Consider the following 21,954-nt stretch of genomic DNA (forward strand, 5'->3'; position numbering starts at 1 on the left):
ATATATTCATATCACTATATCATGCATGCCAACATGTCCATGTGGACCATTTTGGATGTTGCCATACTGTTCCTATTGCTAAGAGCTATAGAATTTTGTATCTTTGAGAAACTAGTGTATATCAAAACCTTTCCTTTTATTTTTCTTTGAATCATGCTCTTGTTTCTAGAGTCTGATAAAAGATGAATCATCCAAAATACCTGCCTTTAGTTGATTTTTTTCTGGCATTAACTACACATTTTCACTAAAGAACATTCACATTGATCAACGAACTTTCTGAAAGAAAATGTTCAAGTAACACAGGTATTTCCAAAAACTAAAACAATTGTCTTCACTGAGAATACAGACTCATAACTGGGTAAGAAGTGTAAACATTTCCTCAGCCAAATATTTTTTCAGTTTTCCCAAATATCATTATCTGCCACCGCAAGTACTTCCATTCCTTCATTCACTCTGAGATGCTTCATGCCCCACTAAAGCATCTGAGATTCCAGTGCCCTACTAGCTATAGAGGCCTACTAGCAGTACTCGTACCTCTGGTTAATAAATAATTCTATCACTATTTGCCTATTCCTTTATTGTTGGCAGTTTCAGGATATGGGACACCAACTTTATTCCTACAAATTCTTTCATTTAGAAGTTGGCATTTATATTGTGTACTGTACAAGGGCATGTATATTATTATTAACCTGTTATCAGAGAAAGGCAGCTGCTGTCAGATGAGTTGAATACTCAATAGAGATGGACAGATATCTGGTTTTATTTCTCTCCTCTTTAACAGAGTTAGTGGTGCATCCACATTCACACCATCTTCAAGTTTAAAGTGAAATTACTCAAACATTAGAGCTATCCCATTACTACTTATGGTACTGAAAGTGGCGGAAAATCACATTAGAAACCCCTAATTTTTAACCTGTGTTGCAAATAAAAACATCACTGCAGGTTTTCAACCTTCTACAACAACTCTCCCATTTTGAAGTGTAGAAGTTCCTTAATGGCAAAATACATATTAGGATCATACACTCTGAATCATTTTTGATTAAAGTAAAATGTCCAATATGGAAAATAAATGTAACGTCACAAATAACATGTGTACACTACGTTTATTGCAAGTAGTGGCGTCCGGCTATATTGTGTTAAGTCTGCTGTGCCATTGTGTTTTGGCAGTAGGTTAATAATGAAACTAAGTCTGCAGTTCATATTTTATATTTATATTATAGCTTCAGGTTACTAGATCCTTACCTCTATGGACCTGATGTACTATGACTTTTTGCCATCAATATAGTCTGCAATTTTAAACATTTGAAAAATTGTAAGCTCTGAGACTGCAAATGGCAAGTCGCAATGTGCAAAACGAAGTTTGCCTCTTGGAAATGCTGGGATTAAATATATAGTGCAGCTGCGAAATACAGTAATTTATTGCCAGTGTGATAGCGTTTCAGTATAGGAGACCACCTGGAAGAGAGGAGAGTTGCCAGATGAAAGCTTTCTTATTTAACAGGTAGACTGCATACAATGCAACTGGAAGCAAACATCTAATTGTAAGTAATTACTGCAAATGTTTGCATGCAGTACACAGACAGGTATACATGAATGCATACAGCTGGACCTGAGACACACAGATTTAATTTGCAAGAACGCATCTGCTGTTCTTTGTTGTTCTATCAAACATATTTCCTCACCTACTGTAGGGTCATAAAGTGCAAATATTTTCCAGGAGCAATCTTAAGCCATTATGGCCAGCTAAAAACTATTGGTGTATAGCACATCCATTTGTAGAGCTATGTGAACTCGTCTTACTGGTTTTTGACTTGTTTGTTTCTATTTATTTGTTCCTTCAAGAGGCAGAACGTTTCTATGAACCTTATGCATGAAACCTAATCTCCAAACTCAGTGATCTTATTCATGGATGTCAATAATACACACATTCAAAAGAATATGTAACACCATGGCCCCGTTGAGACTTATAATTACCGGTCGTAAGACTACCTATTTACATCCTATAACTCTTGAGGGTCACCAAACCTACAAGGAAGGTTTCAACTTTTTTCAAGATACGCCTATTACATGTGCCAATCAATGTCTGTCTAATTCCTTTATCCTCAAGTATGGTAAATATACCCATAATAATTCAAAAGTGGAATTTGTGCACTCCCTTTCCTCCTTGAGGGCCTCTTTCTTTCATGATATTGGCAAGCACAATCATTTATCTCTTTGATCCGTATTAAATCATAGTGCGTATAGAGCCAGATTCATGCAGGTTGCAAATAGTAGGAGTAAATTGAGCACTGGCTTTCGGTGATCTACCCTTCAGTTTGCAATGGGAACTATGTACTAATATTTTGTATAGATCTTTAACATCTGGATGTGCTTACTCTAGACTTGGGTGCGATTTACTCACGCATTTCTAGTAGCAAAACATGTTAACTCAGTCCTTTCTTTAACAAAGTTTTTTTTCAGTGACTCGACATTTCATACTCATGCATATTCATAATTAAGTCTCATGTAGGTCTACAATAAAACACGACTTATCCCTGAAAAGGCGTTACTGAGCATCCATTGAAATGAGCATTTTTTCTTGTAATAATATACAGCCACTCCCAGAGAAATGTTTTGTGTCTAGGGCCTTAAATGTCCATCAATAGGAGAAAGTGTAAAAAAAACATTTTTGCCAGCTCTCAGTCACTATCGGGCAAAGAATGTGCCTTTCATTCATTTATGTTTGCAGTTGCTTTGTGAGCTATCATAGTACTGAGGCTATTTCAGATCACTATCTTATTTTGCCAACAGCAACATTTCAAATAGACTATGAAACCCTCCCAACTAACAAAATGCAGACAACAATTACAGAAGGTCATCCCTTTTCACACAGACAGATGGTGAAAAAGAACAGAGCAGTCAGTCTTGTTTTCCTGTCCACCTCTGGACCATCAGGCAGATTTGTTTCCAGCGGGCAGAGAGGGTTGATGTGGTGTCCCTATTAGGTGCATTGATGGAATCTACTCAGCCATACCCACAAGCAAGCAACGTATGGTACTCTTTGCATGCACCTTCTAAGATTGGACCAGGACATTTCTGTTCGAATTCTGCATCATGTATGGCCTGGTACTGCCAGCCCATAATGCTAGTTCAGCATTGGTATCTGGGCGAACAGAGGATGCGGTCTGATTAGCATGAGGCACTCTTATGGGAATTAGGTCCCATGCACCGGCTCACTAGCGATGATAGGTTGAGGCTACTTCCAAAGGGAACTTCAGTAAACCGGGAGTCCTGCCCATTAAAGAAGTCGTTTCCTCAAGCGGGATGTAGAGTACAATCTGCCGTAGCATCCCCTACTGCTGATTTAAGGCAGCACATTGTCTTTCAAGTCCTTTGTCAGGTCTTCAACTCAAGAATCACCTTAACCAATTCTTAAACTGCATTATTTACAATGGATCTCTCCCATCAGAGTCCTAGTTTTCAAAGAAGAAAATCTCTGTTTATCTCCTCATAAAAGCATGGTTTGATTATATTTTTTACCTAGTAAGCCGTTCATTAAATTGTTTGTACATTACCGGAGTAGTGAGGAAAAATACATGTGAGCATTGATGCTGAAAATATTTAATTGCTTTGAACTGTTATCTATATGAAATCAACTTCCGAGTGAAATTAAGAAAAGTTTCATGACCCCCGCCATGATTTAATTTCACTATTGTCCTTCACATAGTATGTTAGTAGTTTTGCAGTGTTTAACACATTGAAAGCATATTTCTGCTCATTTGCTGTTTTATTCCAACAGAAACCCATTCAGAGATCACAGAATCCAACAAACCCATCACAAATACACCAGTCAAACAATCCGATCCAACAGGGGGTAGCAAGATAATATTTATATGAGTATAGAAATAATGTATTAACATCAGATAAACAAAAGAGTTTCATCTTGAACATATCACTGCTGTATCAATGCAGATATGTCCTTGCATGATACTACTGAATACTGCCATAAGGTGCACGTTGCTAAAAACAGGGAAACTCTTGTTTCTTAGGAACCCAAGACCTGGATTTATTAAGGGAGGCGCGGGCACTCACATAGCGCTGCATTATCTTGTGCTGCGCTTGCAGGTTTTAATAACTGTAATTAAATAAACACATTGCTTCACGTTGCTTTGCACCATAATAGCACCAGTGCAACAACACATCAGTAAATGCCCCACTTGTTCCTGCTTCAAAACCTCTAAAATGGATGATCATCCACGCTGCCTGCCTTTCTTTATCGCTTTGTTTGTGACTTCTCCCTATGTTTTGTTTAAAGAATATTTTTATTAGAGAAAAATATGTTTCTAACAGAAAAACAGAGCGTTACTCGAGAAATGCCTGTAAGGAAAACAATTACCTCAACTCAGCAGCCAGTGTCAAAATTGGGTAAAAAACCTAAGATTTTATGTACAGCGCCAAAATATTTCTATTTTTAAAAAAAATCATTTCTGTCACCATCAATATTTCTATAACCTCATTCATCTTCATACCTCCATGATACGACCCAAGAACTGATCACTCTACTGCGTAACATTCCCAGACATAGCTATAAAAACACCTAACATTATTTGGTTATTTAATTTTAGAGTGGAGCTTCTAGACTGGCATCACTAACATGTTTCATGTAAATACTTTTTTTATTCTTGTTTTCCAGTATTGATAACAACCTCATGCGCCATTTTAGATCTTTATCATTATTAACACATTTTAAATTCATCATCATCACACTATAACTGCTTTCATTTATTTTCACGGATGTTGTATGTCACTCAAAGGACAGGTATGTTATTACTGTTTTTTGTAAATAGCAACGCTGCAAACATCCCAAGAAATCCTCAAAACTGAAAAGTTTATTTCCTCTGAGAAGCCTTCTACAACTCCAGGTAATGACGTTTCCATCAGCAACATATTACATTAACATATGCAGCTTTTATTCTAGTACTCTGCTATTATAACTCCTTAGGAAGCCCCATCTGTGCAGAACATGTAATGGGTACTTCATGATACATGTCATTCCTTTTGAATGTGCAAGCAATGGGCCTGTTGGCTTGACAGTCAGTGGGTGAGTGTGTGTGTGGGGGGAGGGGGGGGGGGGGTTTAAACCATAGCAAACCATAGCCAGGTAAAAATATTTTTTTAATAAAAACCATAAAATCGCATACAGTCCCCATTCGTCAATTTATGCTGTTGCCCTGCAAATATCAGCGAGATAAAAACAAGAAAGTCTCCATCTGTTGATTCGAAAGTTGTGCCGCTCAAACGGTAGGTCCAAGGGGCAGTGATTTTAAGTCAGTTGCTGCTTGATAGCATTGCTAGAGAGCGCAAGTCATATAAAGCTTTACAACTGTCCTGTGTATACCCACTCCTGTCGGCAATAACAGCCATTACTAATATAAAAAATATTCAAGTATGGATCAGTGCAGAGAAATATTGAAGAGAATGTTCAATAAATGTTGTGTACAGTAGCTTCTAATAATAATAGTGAATACATACGTGACGGTGTCTGTGCAGCTTTGGGGGTCTTACAAACAGCTTTGTTATGGAAGTGCTAATAGGCAATGGCTTTTGGCTAGAGTGTGCTGGCGCCGGCACCTCGTGATTTGCCTTATAGAAAGAGCGCTTCGCCTGTGTAGAGATCGGCCCACATCTATTTAGTTAAAAATCTAGGGCTCGGGGACTCGCGGCCTGATCATAAAAGGCTGGGTGTAATTGGGTGAGGTCTACTGACTCATCTCCACTGGACATGACCAAATGCTTTGGTGGGATGTTATACGGCGTTTTAGCTGGGGGTCTGGTAGACTACCAATTCTTTCTGCTGCCTATGGGGCTCATGTTCAGGATTGAAAACACTTCCTTAAACAATTTCATACATCTGGTGGAGAGTTGTTAGCTTCTAGGGAGCTCCATCTCCCCGTGCAAAAATCCTGAACCATCCTGCCTTAAGGGTTCCTATTTCATGCCCCCCAGCATGCCATATCTTTCCTGCTTCCTGCTGTTGCCCGGGGGGGGGGATCCCATTGTGCTGTTGCCCCTGGTGCGGCCTTGCAGCGTGTTATACAGGCCGTGTCACCTGAGGCCTAGGCTGGCCTGGTGTCAACATAGGCCCCCTGCCCGTTTGGGTTTTCATCGCGGCTTGGCCCCACTCGGGCTAGTTATCCTGGAGTTCATTGGGCCATTGCATCATCCCTCCTGGCCGGCGAGGGGGATCCAGACTGAGGCCCCTACACAGTGCCCGGTGCTGGCCAGATGGGTGGCCCTTGAGAGGATCTGGGAGGTCCAGTCCCAGATTTCGCCTGTAGGACCTGTATTGTCCCCGCACCATTTTGGTGGACACACACCCTCACTTTGTGGCTGCTGGAGCGTGGGCGCTGGAGTTTGAGTATTTGGGGGGCAGCTGTTGACCATCTATGCTGCCACTGCTGGCAGGCGTTGGGTACACAGAAGACCCTGGAGGCAATTAGAAGCATGGAGGGAGCTCATCCTCGCTGAGGCTGGGAGTACTGCTTGCACACCTCATGGTGGGTCTCCAGAGCTGGTGCTTGTTTCTGGGGACCCCCGCACATGAGCCCCGGATGGTTCCTTGTTCGGCCGCACAGGGAACCCCCCTGCACATGGGCTGGGAGAGGCATCTGCCCACCTAATGCGGTTCACTAGGGCGGGCATGTGCAGTTGAGGCCCTCCCTGGCCCTGGAGATTGTGTGCTAGAGAGCCTGGAGGACAATCATTATTAGCAGCATCATGGTCACTAGAGCCCCTGCCTGAGTTTGACTTGTAGGAGCCCAGCACCAGAGTGAAACAGCAGTGGAGTGCTATACATGGTCCAAACAAGCAAACAGTGAACCTGTGATATAAGAGGTCTCTAGTTATTGAATTTTTACTGCACTGGTAATCAAATATTTTGCTGATAAAAGATCCCTGGTGACAATAGTGTGACTGGACATAATTAAATATGTATTTATTTGCATATTTTTTGGTGTGGATATAAAACCCATTTGTAGTATTTTAGCTGATGACCAACACTAACATCTTGTAAAGTCCTCAACATTGAGCTGCCAAAGCTTTCATTTTGGCAGCATAAACATTGTATATCACTTTACAAAACACACATTATACTGTTGTATTTTTTTTCAAACAGCCCAAAAATCAAAAAAACAAAGGAATCGTCAAAAATTAAATATATATTTTGACTGAGAATCATGAAACAATAGTGAGCAGTGAACTCATTTCCAAAGTCTTAAATAGCCACGCCGAATAACATTGATCACATGTATTCAATTTTTTATTGAAAGAAGAAAATCTATTCTCAGTTTTCTCCAGCATGGTATGTGTCATCTATATTGATGTCACAAAGTGAATAGTTGCTGTATCTTGAACAGGGAGAACAGTTCTGGAAGTGATCAACTTCACTGCCCGGTGATCGGTTTTCATTTGTTTACCTAGTTATTCTAAGCAAAGCTGAAATAAGTTCATAGTCATTGCATTTTGGTAACCCTCTCTGCATATGATGTGAGGACTTTTCATGTAGCTTAACTGTAAAACCATCAGGAAGATTTTAAAGATGTTCTCTTCTTTGTACCACACTTTTGTTTAAGGCTTCAGATCATTTTTAATGCACAAATATCATACCAAACTCCTGCTCATAAAAACATTTCTTCCAGCAGAACATCATGCAATCACCACAGAATCTCAAATGGTGGCAACCTATATGTCTGCTGAGCAGCAGGAGTCAACACAGGGTAAAAAGATAATATTAGATCAGTAATATACTAACCTCTTTTAAGCATTTAACTATTTCCTGTTTGTCTATCTATTCATTCTGAGCTTTCTGGCTTTCACAATAATATACATCGTGCTGAAAATAGGGAAACCCATGATTTTTGGGAGAAACATAGTGCAAATCATTTTTTCCACTCTTTTTTGGATCAAACTCTTCTTGTTCCAGTCTGATGAAATATCATCATTGAACGTCTCAGGCTTCATTCACTGCTTTCTTTCAGACATTGTCTCCATTTACTTTTTAAACATAGTGCCTTCATTCTTTAACAATTTTGCCAACAGAAAGACATGAAGTGAGCCATGAAACAACAACAGTGAAAACTGTTACCTCCACTCAGCAGCTGGACACAAAATTGGGTAAAGAATTTAAATGTTTTCGCTGCAAAATCATTATTCTTCATTCCATAAGATCATTTTCTGCCACCGCCATTTCTTCCATAACCTCTTTCATCTTCATAAAGTTTTAGTCTCCTTAATGATAATGTGATTTGAATGCTCCTCTAGACAATGAAGCCTGGTGGTAACGGCATTGCTAAGTAAAATGATCTGCCTATATCCTCTTGGTCGTCTATCTTACTCTCACTAAGAGAGAAGGGGATTCCTGCCCGTATCCATATTGCAGTCCCTCTAGAAAAGGCGGAATAGGCCGTGGCATATAGTTGTCCCCTCCACCGTCTCTGCAATTTCATAGTTTCTGATGGCACTAGGTGTGTCTCCTGGAGATAGACTATTTGGGCTTTACGGCGATGTAATTGTGCAGCTATTCGATGACGCTTGTGCATCATGCCCATTCCCCGAACATTCCAGGATACAATAGTATAAGATTTGGCAATTTACATCATCAGGATACATTAATTAGGTCCCTCCCACACCGCCCCCAGCCCCCGCAGGACCCCCCCACCCTCCACCATCAGATTATGCAGCAAAAATGCAAACAGTACAACTTCATACCAATACTGGGTCCAACGATCCAACTTCGCTCGACCAAACTGTGTACTAAACAACAACAAACTACACTTTGAACGGTTGCAGTCGCTTTCGGGGGAGGTTGCATAGAGCATAAAACACCCAGAACAGGCCGGGCCAGGGAGCTTACCAGTCCTTCCATTTCACTTGTTAGGAGCACATTTTAATTATACCCCGTGGTTACATATATACTGATTAATACAAATTCAGGAATCACGTAACACACTATTGTTTATGGCTTGCAGATAATTATATAATGAACAAATATCATACCAAACTTCTGCAAATGAAAACAACCTATATCTCTGCAGAGCAGCAGTAGTTGACACAGGGAAAAAGATAACATTTGAGCAGTAATTTACTTTTAACTATTTTCTTTTTGTCTATCCATTCAAACTGAGCTTTCTGGCTTCCACCATAACATACATCATGCTAACAATAGGGAAACTCATGATGTTTGGGAGAACCATAGTGCAAATAATTGTTTCCACTCTTCTTTGAATCAAACTCTTCTTGTTCCAATCTGATGAAATATCATCATTGAACTTCTCAGGCTTCATTCACAGCTTTCTTTCAGACATTGTCTCCATTTACTTTTTAAACATACTGCCTTCATTCTTTAACAATTTTTCCAACAGAAAGACATGAAGTGGGCCAAGAAACAACAACAGTAAAAACTGTTACCCCCACTCAGCAGCTGGACACAAAATTGGGTAAAGAATCTAAATGTTTCCGCCGACAATACATTATTCTTCATTCCATAGATTCATTTTCTTCCACCGCTATTTCCTCTATAACCTCATTCATCTTCATCAAGTTTCATTCTCATTAATGATAATGTGATTTGAATACTCCTCTAGACAATGAAGCCTGGTGGTAATGGCATTGCTAAGTAAAATGATCTGCCTATTCTCATAGTGTGGAGCATTTAGGGACATGAGACTAAGAGTAGCCATGTACTTTTTTCTTTCTGTGCCTTTCTCCCTCTGCTGATAACACAGCCCGGTTCTGCATTAAATCGTGATCATCATTAGCACCTTGCAATTTCATCATCATTGAACTATCACAGCTTTCGTGAGGCATGCATATTGTAGATTGGCAGGGAGCTTATTCTATGTGCTCATATGTTCATGGGGATACCAAGCAATCCTGGGTTAAATTCAATTATATTTGTTATTGCTTAACACATACTTTATTAGTCCTTTTCAAGAGAATGGAGCGTAAAACCACACGGAAGCAATTGATCATTTCTTCTTTTTTTTACCAGCCCTAATTTTATACATTTCTGAAATAATTCAACGCATACATCTCACACCAAAAGATTGCTCATTTACTATTTTCTTTTCAGCAGAAACACGTACAATCACCTTAGTGCACCAAATAGTCATAACCTTTATCTCAGTTAAGCAGAGAGAGATGATCCAAGGTAAAACAAAATAGGCATTTAATTGGAGGAATGATTTAATAACATCAGCTAAAGTATAGGAAACCATGATGTCTCTTTCTGAGCATTTCATTATTTTCTACTTGTACATCCTATCGTATTGAACTTACTGGCTGCTGACTGCAATTTGCTTCTTGCTAAAAAAAAATTAACTCTTGCTTTTTTGAGGGCTACTCATACAACAAACCATCTTTCTTTCCTTTCTTCTTTCAATTACACTGTTCAATATTAATTCTTGTGAATAGTCATCATCCTACTTCCCAGACTTCATTTACTTCTTTATTTCAATTGTTGTCTCTGGTATTATTCAAAATAATACTATCATTTGTTCATTATTTAACCTACAGAACAACATAAAGCGAGCCAAGGAACTGCAAAAGTGAAAACTATTTCATCCACTGAGGAGCCAGACCATTTGGGTAACAAATCAAAGACTTTTGTCAATCAATACATTATTCTTTATGCCCAGGTGACTTTATGGTTTCAGTGGCATTGCAGGATATACAGGGACCTTTAGTCTGCACCAGATAATTGGTGGCTGCCAGGATCTACACATTGCCAGTGGGACACACAATGGGAATGAGGCTTGGCAGAGAATAACAAATGGATTTCTAGTTTATGAACAGTCAAATGAGACCAGAGTTAATTTACATGCCTCAAAAACACACAATAAGTGTTTTAAAATGCATGCAACCAAGAAAGCTTTTGTCTTTCAGAAAATCTGTATACTTTTAGGTGTACCTTTAGTCACAGGAGGTTCATGGTTCACTTTGAGCATGAACCCATCAATTTCTGTGATGCCATCAACCAATCACATTAGTCATAACGATTCCTCATCACGTTTCTGAATATGAAAATCCTTTTTTCCTCCAAAGAGCCATAGGTATATGTTCATCAAAACAACACGTACGAGCGGAGTTGTTTTCCCTTATATGTAACATAATGTGATGTTGATGTATCTAGATACTTATTAAAGAATGAGGAAATGTGCATGTAACCACCACTTCTGGAAAGCATTCACCTACTTTGTCTGGTTTATCTACATCCCACCATGTTTGTGATTATCCTAAGCAAATTTCAATGCTGCTTATTTTTTATTAGAGATAGTATATTTCAGAAGGAGCACGTCCTTAAATGTACCTCATCTCAGTTTCACATACATTAAAATAAGTTATCCCATTGATTAGAAAAGTTTGCAACTTCATATGTTACGATGTCATACCAAATTTCGTAAAAATACATAGTCACTAATAGCTACCAAATAACCAGGCTGTTAAGAGATTCGGTCAGCCTCCTGTATGTGATATGTACATAGTAAGTAGTATTGCACTTTCATAAGCGTTATGAATTACCACGTACCATCCTTCCCATCATAGCAAAACAAACTGTATAAAAAGAGGTTTAACTCACTTTTTCCAAGTTGACCATATTCAGGATATATAAATATAAAATGAAGATTATCTTCTCTATCTTCTCGATGTGGTCGCCTCCACTGTTGCCCCTCCTCTGACCCACCTCATTAACGCCTCTTTCGCACTAGGCTCTGTTCCAGCCAACTGGAAGAAAGCCACAGTCAGGGCTCTTCTTAAAAAACCCCACCTTGATCCCACGGACCTAACCAACTTCAGACCCATCTCTCTTCTTCCGGCTATCAGCAAAGTGGCCGAACGAATTGTCAACCACCAACTTTCCAATTTCCTAGAATCCAATAAACTCCTGCGCCAATCTCAGACAGGGTTTAGACCTGGACAGGGAACTGACACCGCTCTGCTAGCCGTGGTCGAAGAGGCAAGAACCATCATAGATGCAGGAGGATCAGTGGCAGTGATCCTCCTCGACCTGAGTGCCGCCTTCGACACGGTGGATCATGCCATCCTCATCCACCGGCTAAGTTTGGTAGGAGTCTCCGGCTCCGCCCTGTCCTGGATCAAATCCTTCCTGGAAGGAAGAACCTTCCAAGTGTCGGATGGAACAGCCGTGTCCAAAGCCCTGCCACTACAGTGTGGGGTTCCCCCAGGGCTCCTCCCTGAGCCCCACACTTTTTAACGTCTACATGTCCCCTCTAGAGGACATTATTTCCCCATTCGGCATAAAAACAGTCATGTATGCCGATGACACCCAGCTGGTGGTCTCTATAAACCAGTTGAGCAAAAGCCTAGACAATCTGGCAAGGTGTCTCGAGAACGTCTTCCACTGGATGTGTGAATCTCGATTAAAATTAAATGGAGAAAAATCCGAGATACTTCTCCTGGGAAATCCACGCAAACTCCCTCCATCCCTTTCTTGGCCGCCATGCATGGGCTCACCTCCTACCCCCAAACCCGAAGTCAAAAGCCTTGGCATCTGGCTGGATCAAGACCTCAACTTCAAAACTCAGGCCAGAAAAACCACGGGCACTTGCTTCGGCCTTATTCGAATGGCGCGAAAAATCTTCCATCTGATCCCCTTCCAATCGAGGAAACTGCTGTTGCAGGGGTTGGTGAACTCCAGACTGGACTACGGCAACGTCCTGTACCTGGGGGCACCGGCATCAGTCATTTACACACTGCAATGCGCTCAGAATGCTGCTGCCAGACTCTTAACCGGAACCAAACCGAGATGCTCTGCTAAACCAGCACTCAAAAGTCTGCATTGGCTTCCGGTTAAAGAAAGGATCACCTTTAAGACCTTATGCATTTCACACAAAATAATGCAAGGCAGAGGCCCTCCGATTCTGAGATCCATCGTCAAACCCCATCACTCTAACAAACAACTCAGATCAGACTCCCTTTCCCTGGCCAGCGTTCCTAGAATAAAAAAGGCCCTATCCGGGGGGCGCTTGTTTTCCTACAACCCCCCAAAACTGTGGAACGCTCTCCCACTTTCCATGCAGAGAGAATACAATCTTTTGGCCTTTCGTAGGCAACTAAAAACTTGGCTCTTCCCATAATCTTCCACTTCTTCTACCCCCCTCTGGAACTATAGGTCAATTCAGTGCTGGGACGCCCTAGGGTAGCTACGCGCTTTACAAATCCCCATTCAAATTAAATTCAAATTCATATATGTTGAGGAATGACATTAGCTATACTAGGATTTTCCCCATCTTGTAATAAAACAACTCCAAGGCAAGCAATCCAAATGAACAACTAGTATACAATAGTATCCTACTAATGCACGCTGTTTGATCAAGATGACGTTCTGAGACAAAAGTATTTGCTGTGTTTTAAGTAGCCTGGGCTTAAGGCACTATTGATTATAGAATTACTTTAATCAAGCATAACTTTCCACCAATATTTTTACGTGATCTTGTAGTAGAGGAATTAATACGAGAAATCAGCTTGAGATGTAGCTCATATTAGCTTGCATTTCCTTTACATAGGCCACCCATGGGAAATATAGAGAAAATTTATATTTGAACAGGTCAGTCATTGTATCTCGAAAATATTTGCCTAATTATTTATACACAGTCATGCCCACATTACCATAAGTTTATTAGCAACCAAATGATTTACATTTTGTACACCTAACTCTATCTTGAGCAACATCATGAGTGTAAATTGCGGGGAAATAAACACTCTGTAGAGGATGCATTACGGACTTAAGTTAACAGTTCAATATTCAAATGACTCCACAATTCTAACCCACCTAATGCTTCATCCATGGACTTCACCATATATAGCTTAAAAAACTGATAGTGGCCGTCAGGTTTTTAGCTCAGTGTAGCTGATTCCCAGAATTGCTGCTGTTGCACCTTTGTTCTCTTGACTGTGGGAAAGACAAAAGCATGCACCCAGATAAGCAATGACTTCTACCAACCCAAAGGCACTTTATGTAAAATGAAACAACTCTGTGCAATAGCTCTGAAAATCATGATGAAGGGCATTTTAGTCAAAACAACGAAGAAAGTATCATATTTGTGTAAATAAACACACCGTCCCGCGCATCCAAAGAACAACCACCGGCGGAAGGTCCTTCTCCCACCTCGCCGCCAAGACCTGGAACACCCTCCCACTGAGCCTACGACAGACCCAAGACCTGCTGACCTTCAGGAGGCTACTCAAGACCTGGCTGTTCGATCAGTAGCGCAACCCCCCCCCCCCCCACCACCCCCCCAGCGCCTTGAGACCCTCACGGGTATGTAGTGCGCTCTACAAATGTTTGATTGATTGATTGATTAAGTTGGCAGCACCATATACCATCAGACATTGCACGACTGTCCCCACAAAGGGTTCAAACCCTGCTCGTAAGTCTCTAATGGCAATGAGGAAAGATTGGGGCTTCGTGGCCGAGACCACATCAAGCAGATTACTCACTGCATCAAGGAGGCAAATCAATCTGTAACTGCTTGATAAAGACCTATCTTCGTGTTTGAAAATTACGCAATCATAGTTAATTCCCAGGATGGAAAGTTCTCCCCACCTCCAAAATGTTATCAAATGAACATGCAAATGCCCATACTGTCTGATGATTTTAGTGTGGAGCAGGATTATTTCCTAGACAGGTTTGTATATTATGAATTGTAGGGAATGTTTTCAAATGTTATGGCATAACTGCTGATACAATAAAGTTAACTTCACTTGACTTGACTCAGCATGCAAAAGCAGTGGCCAAAACATACGCAAGAAAGTCGACCAGAACCAATCATTATCTTTTCTTCCTTTTTTGCCCCCAAACCTGCTGTTTCCATTTTTAAGTGACTTTAATGTGAAACTCTCTAATACCAAATATTCTTTTTTGCTTGAGCCCTGCTTTGATGGTTTACTAATCATTTAGTTCAAACCTGTCTTAACATATTCTGTTAATCGTTTATTCCTTTCTTCCATCAGAAACACATTCACCAACCTCGGAACCTTACAAAGCCATAATATTTATCTCAACTGAGCAGCAAGATAAAACACATGGTAAAAATAAACTTTTTATTTTTGTAGATCAATCATGCTGTAACTCCAAATAAACAATAGCATCTCATTCTTATCACTATATCATGCACGCAAGAATATCAATACTCGTTTATTCTTTTCTTCCATCAGAAACACATTCATCAACCTCAGAACCTTACAAAGTCATTCAATTCATCTCAACTGAGCAGCACGATAAAACACAGGGTAAAAAGAAAGTTTTTATTTCCCTAGATCAATCATGTTCTAATAGCAAATCAACAATAGCTTCTCATTGTTATCACGATATCTTGCATGCAAACTTTGTGATGTTGACCTTTTTGGATGGTGCCATACTGTGCCCATTGCTAAGAGCAATTGCATTTTGTATCTTGAGAAACCAGTGTGTATCAGAATCTTTCCTTCATTTTCCTTTGAATCGTGCTCTTGTTTCTGGGGCCTGATAAAAGATGCATCGTTCAAAATGCTTACCTTTCATTAACGCATTTTCTGGCATTGCCTACATATTTTTGCTAAAGAACATGTACATTGATCAACTTACTTTCTAAAAGAAAATGCTCAAGTAACACAGGATTTGCAAAAATGAAAACAATTGACTTCACTAAGCATCCAGGCTCAAAAGGGGGGTAAGAAGTGTAAGATTTTCCTCAGCCAAAATCTTTTTTCCATTTTCCCAAATATCATGATCTGCCACCGCAAGTACTTCCATACTTTCATTCACCCTGAGATGCTCCACGTCCCACTAATGCTAATATCGGATGGGTTATGGAGGGTCTTCACTCCTCTGTTTAGTTTTGGAACTCACTCCCTCTCTCGTTCTTGGGTCAGGAGGCTATCTCCAAGATGGTGTTCTTACCAAGATGTGTATATTTGCTTAAGCATGCTTTTAATTTTTTAAACCAGTTGGTGTTTTGGTAGCTACATTTGCTCCTTACCACACTAATCTGGGCTAGGGGACACAGTAGAGTGACTAGGGACTTCAAATGTGGGCCATTGGAGGAAGGGGGATTCACTGTTTCTAATCTGGAACAATATTATTTGGCCTCCCAGGTCCAGTGTGCTGCACATTGGTATGTGGAGGAGGGCAACTAGGAGAGATCGCTGTTGGCAAACACGTCAAGGGTCGCCTCTCTTCTCAACTGATGACCGGGGGCCGAAGTGTGGCATGGTCCCTATCATCATAGGACACACTTCTTCCATATGGGAATGCACAGTGTCGGTGGTCCTGGCTAGAGCCACCTTCTTCAGGGACTTTGTATGCTGGGATTTTCCGAACTTCCGGGTGTTGCCAGAATCAGTGGAAGTCTTGGTATGGAGGTAGAGCGTGGCTGCGAAACATTGGGGGAACCTGTTCCCCAATGAGGAATGAATTACCTTTGAGGCAGCACAAGTCAGTTTTCAAATTGGACCATGATTGTTCCTTCAGTATGCTAGTATTTCGACCAAAGTTCAGGAGCTGTGAGCTATGTTTCTGGTGGCTCCGGCCACGTCGCTGACCTTTCGGGGCCAGCGGGTAGCAATCACATGGATGGGCCAGCAGGGGCAGAGTGTGGAGCGATGGGTTGTGGATGTGGTTGTAATTGCAGTGACTGAAGAGGTATGTCTGAAGCACTGTAGGAGTGATGACAAGGTTGTGGAGGACTTGGAGGTGTGGACAGGACTCCTAGCCAGATTCATGGACCCTGAGGGCTCACGTTCACCCTCCTCATCAGATGTGGATGGGTCAGAAAACTGTAAGGGTGACTGACCCGTTTCCTATCAAGATTGTTGATCGTATCATTGGTACATGTTAATGTGCGATAGGGACATAGTCTCGCTTTGATATTGATTTGCATCACCTGTAACTTTCTGCCCTACCTGTCACAAAATTGACGATGGCTGTTGTTTCCAAATTTGCTGATTCTGTATTTCTATTGATAAAAACAACAATACAATTTATTTTGAAAAAGTGCTATTGAATGAGGAAGGAAGAAGAACAGAAATTCTGTGTGGGATGCTGAAAAGAAGTCACAGGGGTAATTGGATGCTAAGAGGCATCAGAAGAATGGAGAAGGCAGTAAACAGGGCATGTAAAAAATGACACAGGAGGCAGAAAGCAAGAAGAGGTGGAAGAAGAGACTCAGGAACAGGGGACATGCACAATTTAGTGTTTTCCTCTAAGAGAAAAGCATTCAAAGCCTACAGATCCTCTGAAAGATATAGAGAAAGATATACCATTTATCACAACCAACAGCCAGAGACAACAGAGGATAAAATATTAGATTTATTTCAGTATATAAGTCATTTTCTAACGCTATGTATTCAACAGAGTATCATTCTAAACTATTACTCTATCACCAAGTCTAGTATGGTCATTTTGAGCATCTAGATAGTAACAAAATGCACCAATTGCCAAGGATAATGCTGTTTAATTTGGAGAAAGTAAAATTTTTCAAAGAGTACTCTTCAATCTTCTCGAAATAGGGCTTTTCTTCTGTTCTCCAGTAAAAGGAAAACCACACAACCCGACTATCTTTGTTTACAACTTTTTATCAAGCATTTGCATGAAGTCTTCATTTAAGAATATATTCATTAGTGGACTCTTTACTTAACAGAGAAAAAACAAATGACCCAAGAAAAAACAACAATGAAAACAACTGTCTCCTCTTAGTGTCCAGACCTAAAACTGGGTACAGAAACTCTAATTTTCCTCATCCAATATTTTTTTAATTATTCCCAAATATCATCATCTGTCACCATAAGTACTTCTTTAAATCAGTTCATCCTCAAAGGGTTTCCTTCCCATTACCGCTTCGAAGGTTCAATTTTGTGTATGTAAATGGTATTTGTTTAAAGCACACCTAGCCGAAACGGCAGTGGAGTGATATAGATGGTCCCACTATAGAGGAGCTTTCAGTATACTTAGCGGAAATGCCAAGAGACATTCCTTATATAGTGGGAGGGGATTTAAATTCCCATTTCGAGCCGCTGGTCGGCCTCGTAGAGGGATTTCCCATGGAAGAAGAGTTCAGGTGGTCAGTACCCTCTGTCGTAGGACCTTCCCCAAAGGTATGGACGCCTGTGGCATTGCAGATTACTGCCCTTACCCTAAAGCATGGAATTAGAGCCTGCAATGGACGTATTAAGTCTGATGTACCAAGCAAAACCACGTACAACAGACTGGGAAGAGAGTCCCGCTTGGACTATGCCCTTGTGCAGATAGTGAACTGGTCTTCTATCTTGGACTTTAGGGTTGTGGAGAGATTGGATAGTGACCATAACGCCCTTGAACTCGATCTTAGCCATCCTGGGCTAAAGGCCTCCACAACAACCATGGAGGAGTTCAACCCTGAACTACTATTAGATAATAACAGGAGAAGAATCAGGTGGGATAAACTAGCTACGAGCCAAGTGAAACTTTCGAAGCTCTACGCAGGTTTAATCCCTATTTTGGAAAAAGTGGGAGAGCTAGCCAATGATGTGGGCAATACAGACCATCATGAGAAATTATATCAGGCTCATGAGGACCTTATAAAGGGAGCGGCTTCTGAGCTTTTTAGCAGGGTTCAGAATCAGAGGAGGACCCAGCAACATAAGGCCCTATGGTACAATGCAGCCTGCAGGAAGGCAAAGGGAGAACTCCTTAGAAGCATCAAGGAGGGAACAGGCAGAGAGAAGCTGCGAGAAAATAGACGGGCTTATAAAAAACTGGTTACCCATGCTAAAACCGAATGGGAGGAGAACCAGTGGGAGGAGCTCACCACTTCCCTCGCAGTAAGAGACCACCGAACGTTTTGGAGAGTAGTAAACGGGGGGTCGGGGAACCTCCTTTCGGCAATAGAGCCAAATATTGCAGCAGGGGTGTGGCAGGCACACTTCCAGTCTCTCTACAGTTCTGAGCTGGGAGTAACTAAGATTGACATCGGTACTGGACTGGCAGAGTATGGCGGGGATTTGATAACAGTGGGCGAGGTGAAGGTAGCATTAATGGGACTTAAAGGCGGAAAGGCGCCAGGTCTGGATGGCCTGCCCGGGGACCTGTTCAAGCAGGAGCCCGGTGTATGGGTCCCCTATCTGGCTGCTGTGTTTAATGGAGTCTTACGTGGCATGGAAATTCCGAGTACTTGGCTGGGGGCAGAGGTGGTTCCTATATTTAAAAAGGGCTCGCCCCTGCTCCCAGCCAACTATAGACCAATCAGTTTAATTGACGTTTCACAGAAGCTGTTTGGCAGGATTCTGCTGAATCGGCTTCAGGACTGGGTGGAGGAAACAGGCGCCCTCAGTCCGTACCAGGCGGGATTTAGAAAGGGAGTCTCCACAGTGGATCAGGTTTTCCGTCTGAACGTTATCTACTGGAGGGCAGCAATATTGGAAGGGGGTAGTTTATACACTATATTTGTGGACCTGAGGGCTGCCTTTGACCTCGTGCCCAGAGGAAAACTCTGGAGTGTTCTGGCTGAGATGGGGGTCCCCCCAGACATCCTGATAATTTTAAAGAGATTGCACCATAATAACTATGCCCGGGTCAGGTGCGGGAAACTTGGGGAACTAACGGACAGATTCCCCGTTGACAGGGGGGTTAGACAGGGCTGTGTATTGGCACCGACCCTGTTCTGCCTCTTCGTCAACGGGGTAATCGCCCATCTCAATGGAACTGAATACACTGATGCCCCAAAATTGAATGGCAGCAGGGTGCCTGCAATTATGTTTGCAGATGACACCCTGCTGCTGTCCAAAACTCCCATGGGGATACAGAGGATCCTTGATTCTTTTGTGGCTTTCTGCACAGATAGGGGGTTAGAAATTAATTCTACCAAAACCAAGTTTATGGTCCTGAACCCAACCCCAAGATCACGCCCGAACCCTTTACTGGGAGCATCACGTTTAGAGAGAGTCTCCACCTTTGAATATCTAGGTGTAACGTTGAATGAAACCATGTCTTGGGGAACCCACCAGACTAGGGTTAATCTTAAATTAGTGCAGACCACTGGCGGCATTGTTCGGTTGATGAAAAGCTCGACATATCGACCGCTGGGGCCGCTTATCCAGATATACAAGGCTCAGGCAAGAGGAGCTCTGATGTACGGGGCGGAAATGTGGGGTCACACAGCTTCCTGCAGCTTGTCTATAACTGAGAACAACTTCATTAGACAGATAGTAGCACTCCCGTCCAGTACCCCGCTCCTCCCCCTGAGGATGGACCTGGGGCTGAGACCATTAACAGATGAACTAGGTCTCAGACCCATAGTCTACTGGCGAAGGCTATGGAGCAGCGAAAAACTTTCTTCGTATAGGGCGGAACTGAGGGAGTTTCTAACCCACCCTAAAGCTCTACAGATCCCGTGGATAAAATATATAAAAAAGTCCTGTACGGGATTGGGGCTCCCCGACCTGTGGTCGGATCCTGCTAATGCCTCACTAAGGATCCCACGAAGAGCTCTGGTCAGTGCTTATCACGAGCAGAAATTATCTATGGCCTTAGACTGCAAGGATGAGGGGTCTTTAACATTTGTATTCGCGCAAAGTAAGGACTCATATCGGCTGGAGAGGGTTTTGGACGCTATGTCTCCTGTGTTGGCCAGGAAGCTATTTCTCCAATGGAGATATGGCACATTGCCTCTGCGATCCTACACCTGCTCCTGGTCAACACTGCCATCTACCAAGCTATGTCCGGCATGTGTGGGAGCAGAGGAAAGCGATCTGCATGTGGTCTTGTTTTGTCCAACTTACAAGGCCGCCAGGAAATATTGGCTCCTACCACTCATTAGAAACCTTGGTTTTAGGGAGTACCTCCCGGTGTATAGAATTTTAAAAACTGATGTTTCAGGTCCAATTGTGTTTGCACTAGCCAAATTTCTCACTAATGTCTGGCATATTCGCACCCGTATTTTAAAGTCGCAGGCTCCCACCTAATTTCAAGTTCTAATTTTAATTGTATGGTCTTTTATCTGATGTGTTTCCTGATTACTTTCTCTGATGGTTTTACATGTTCATGTGCTTCTTTTGTACATCTTTTATGGCCAAATCGGCCGAAATAAAGATTAAATAATAATAATATAGATGGTCCAAACAAGCATACACTGAACCTGTTATATAAGAGGTCTCTAGTTATTGAATTGTTACTGCACTGTAAATACAATATTTTACTGATAAATATCCCTTTTGGTAATAGCATGACTGGATACATTTGTGTATGTATTTATTTGCATATTTGTGGTGTGGATATAAAACCCATTTGTAGGATTTTAGCTAATGACCAACATTAACATTATGTAAAGTCCTCAACATTGAGCTGCCAAAGCTTTTATGATAGCATGAACATTGAGGATCATTTTACAAAACACACATTATAATGATGTGTTTTTCAAACAGCCCAAAAGACACATAACCAAAGGGACCTTCAAAAATTAAATATTTATTTTGACTGAGTAGCATGACACAATAGTGAGCAGTGAACGCATTTCCAAAGTCTTAAACAACTACGTGGAAAAACATTGATCAGATTTATTCATTTTTTTAATTCAAAATAGAAAATCCATTCTCAGTTTTCTCCAGTATGGTATGTGTCATCTATATTGATGTAACAAAGTAAATAGTTGCTGTATTTTGAACAGGGTATGGAGAACAGTTCTGGAAGCAATCAACCTCAGTGCCCGGTGAAGGTGAACGATTTCATTTGTTTACCAAGTGATTCTAAGCAAAGCTGAAATAAGTTCATAGTCAGTGCATTTTGGTATCCCTCTCCGTATATGATGAGAGGACTTTTCATGTAGCTTAACTGTAAAACCATCAGGAAGATTTTAAAGACGTTCTCTTCTTTGTACCACGCTTTTGTTTATGGCTTCAGATCATTTTTAATGCACAAATGTCATACCAAACTCCTGCTCATAAAAA

The 21,954-nt window shown here is 41.3% G+C and overlaps 1 protein-coding gene across 1 annotated transcript in view; it reads left to right on the top strand.

Annotated features, from left to right (window-relative positions):
- The window catches only part of ABI3BP (ABI family member 3 binding protein), a 1,978,933-nt gene that overhangs the window by 1,181,340 nt on the left and 775,639 nt on the right, over positions 1 to 21,954 (top strand). Inside the window, exons 26-32 of the mRNA XM_085622401.1 lie at positions 4,827 to 4,901; positions 7,677 to 7,754; positions 8,077 to 8,151; positions 9,399 to 9,473; positions 10,552 to 10,623; positions 15,010 to 15,084; positions 15,214 to 15,288. Coding sequence (XP_085478527.1) covers positions 4,827 to 4,901; positions 7,677 to 7,754; positions 8,077 to 8,151; positions 9,399 to 9,473; positions 10,552 to 10,623; positions 15,010 to 15,084; positions 15,214 to 15,288 — 525 coding nt within the window. The remainder of the gene's footprint in view (positions 1 to 4,826; positions 4,902 to 7,676; positions 7,755 to 8,076; positions 8,152 to 9,398; positions 9,474 to 10,551; positions 10,624 to 15,009; positions 15,085 to 15,213; positions 15,289 to 21,954) is intronic.

Source organism: Triturus cristatus, chromosome 8, assembly GCF_964204655.1.
Source record: "Triturus cristatus chromosome 8, aTriCri1.1, whole genome shotgun sequence".
Lineage (NCBI taxonomy): Eukaryota > Metazoa > Chordata > Amphibia > Caudata > Salamandridae > Triturus > Triturus cristatus.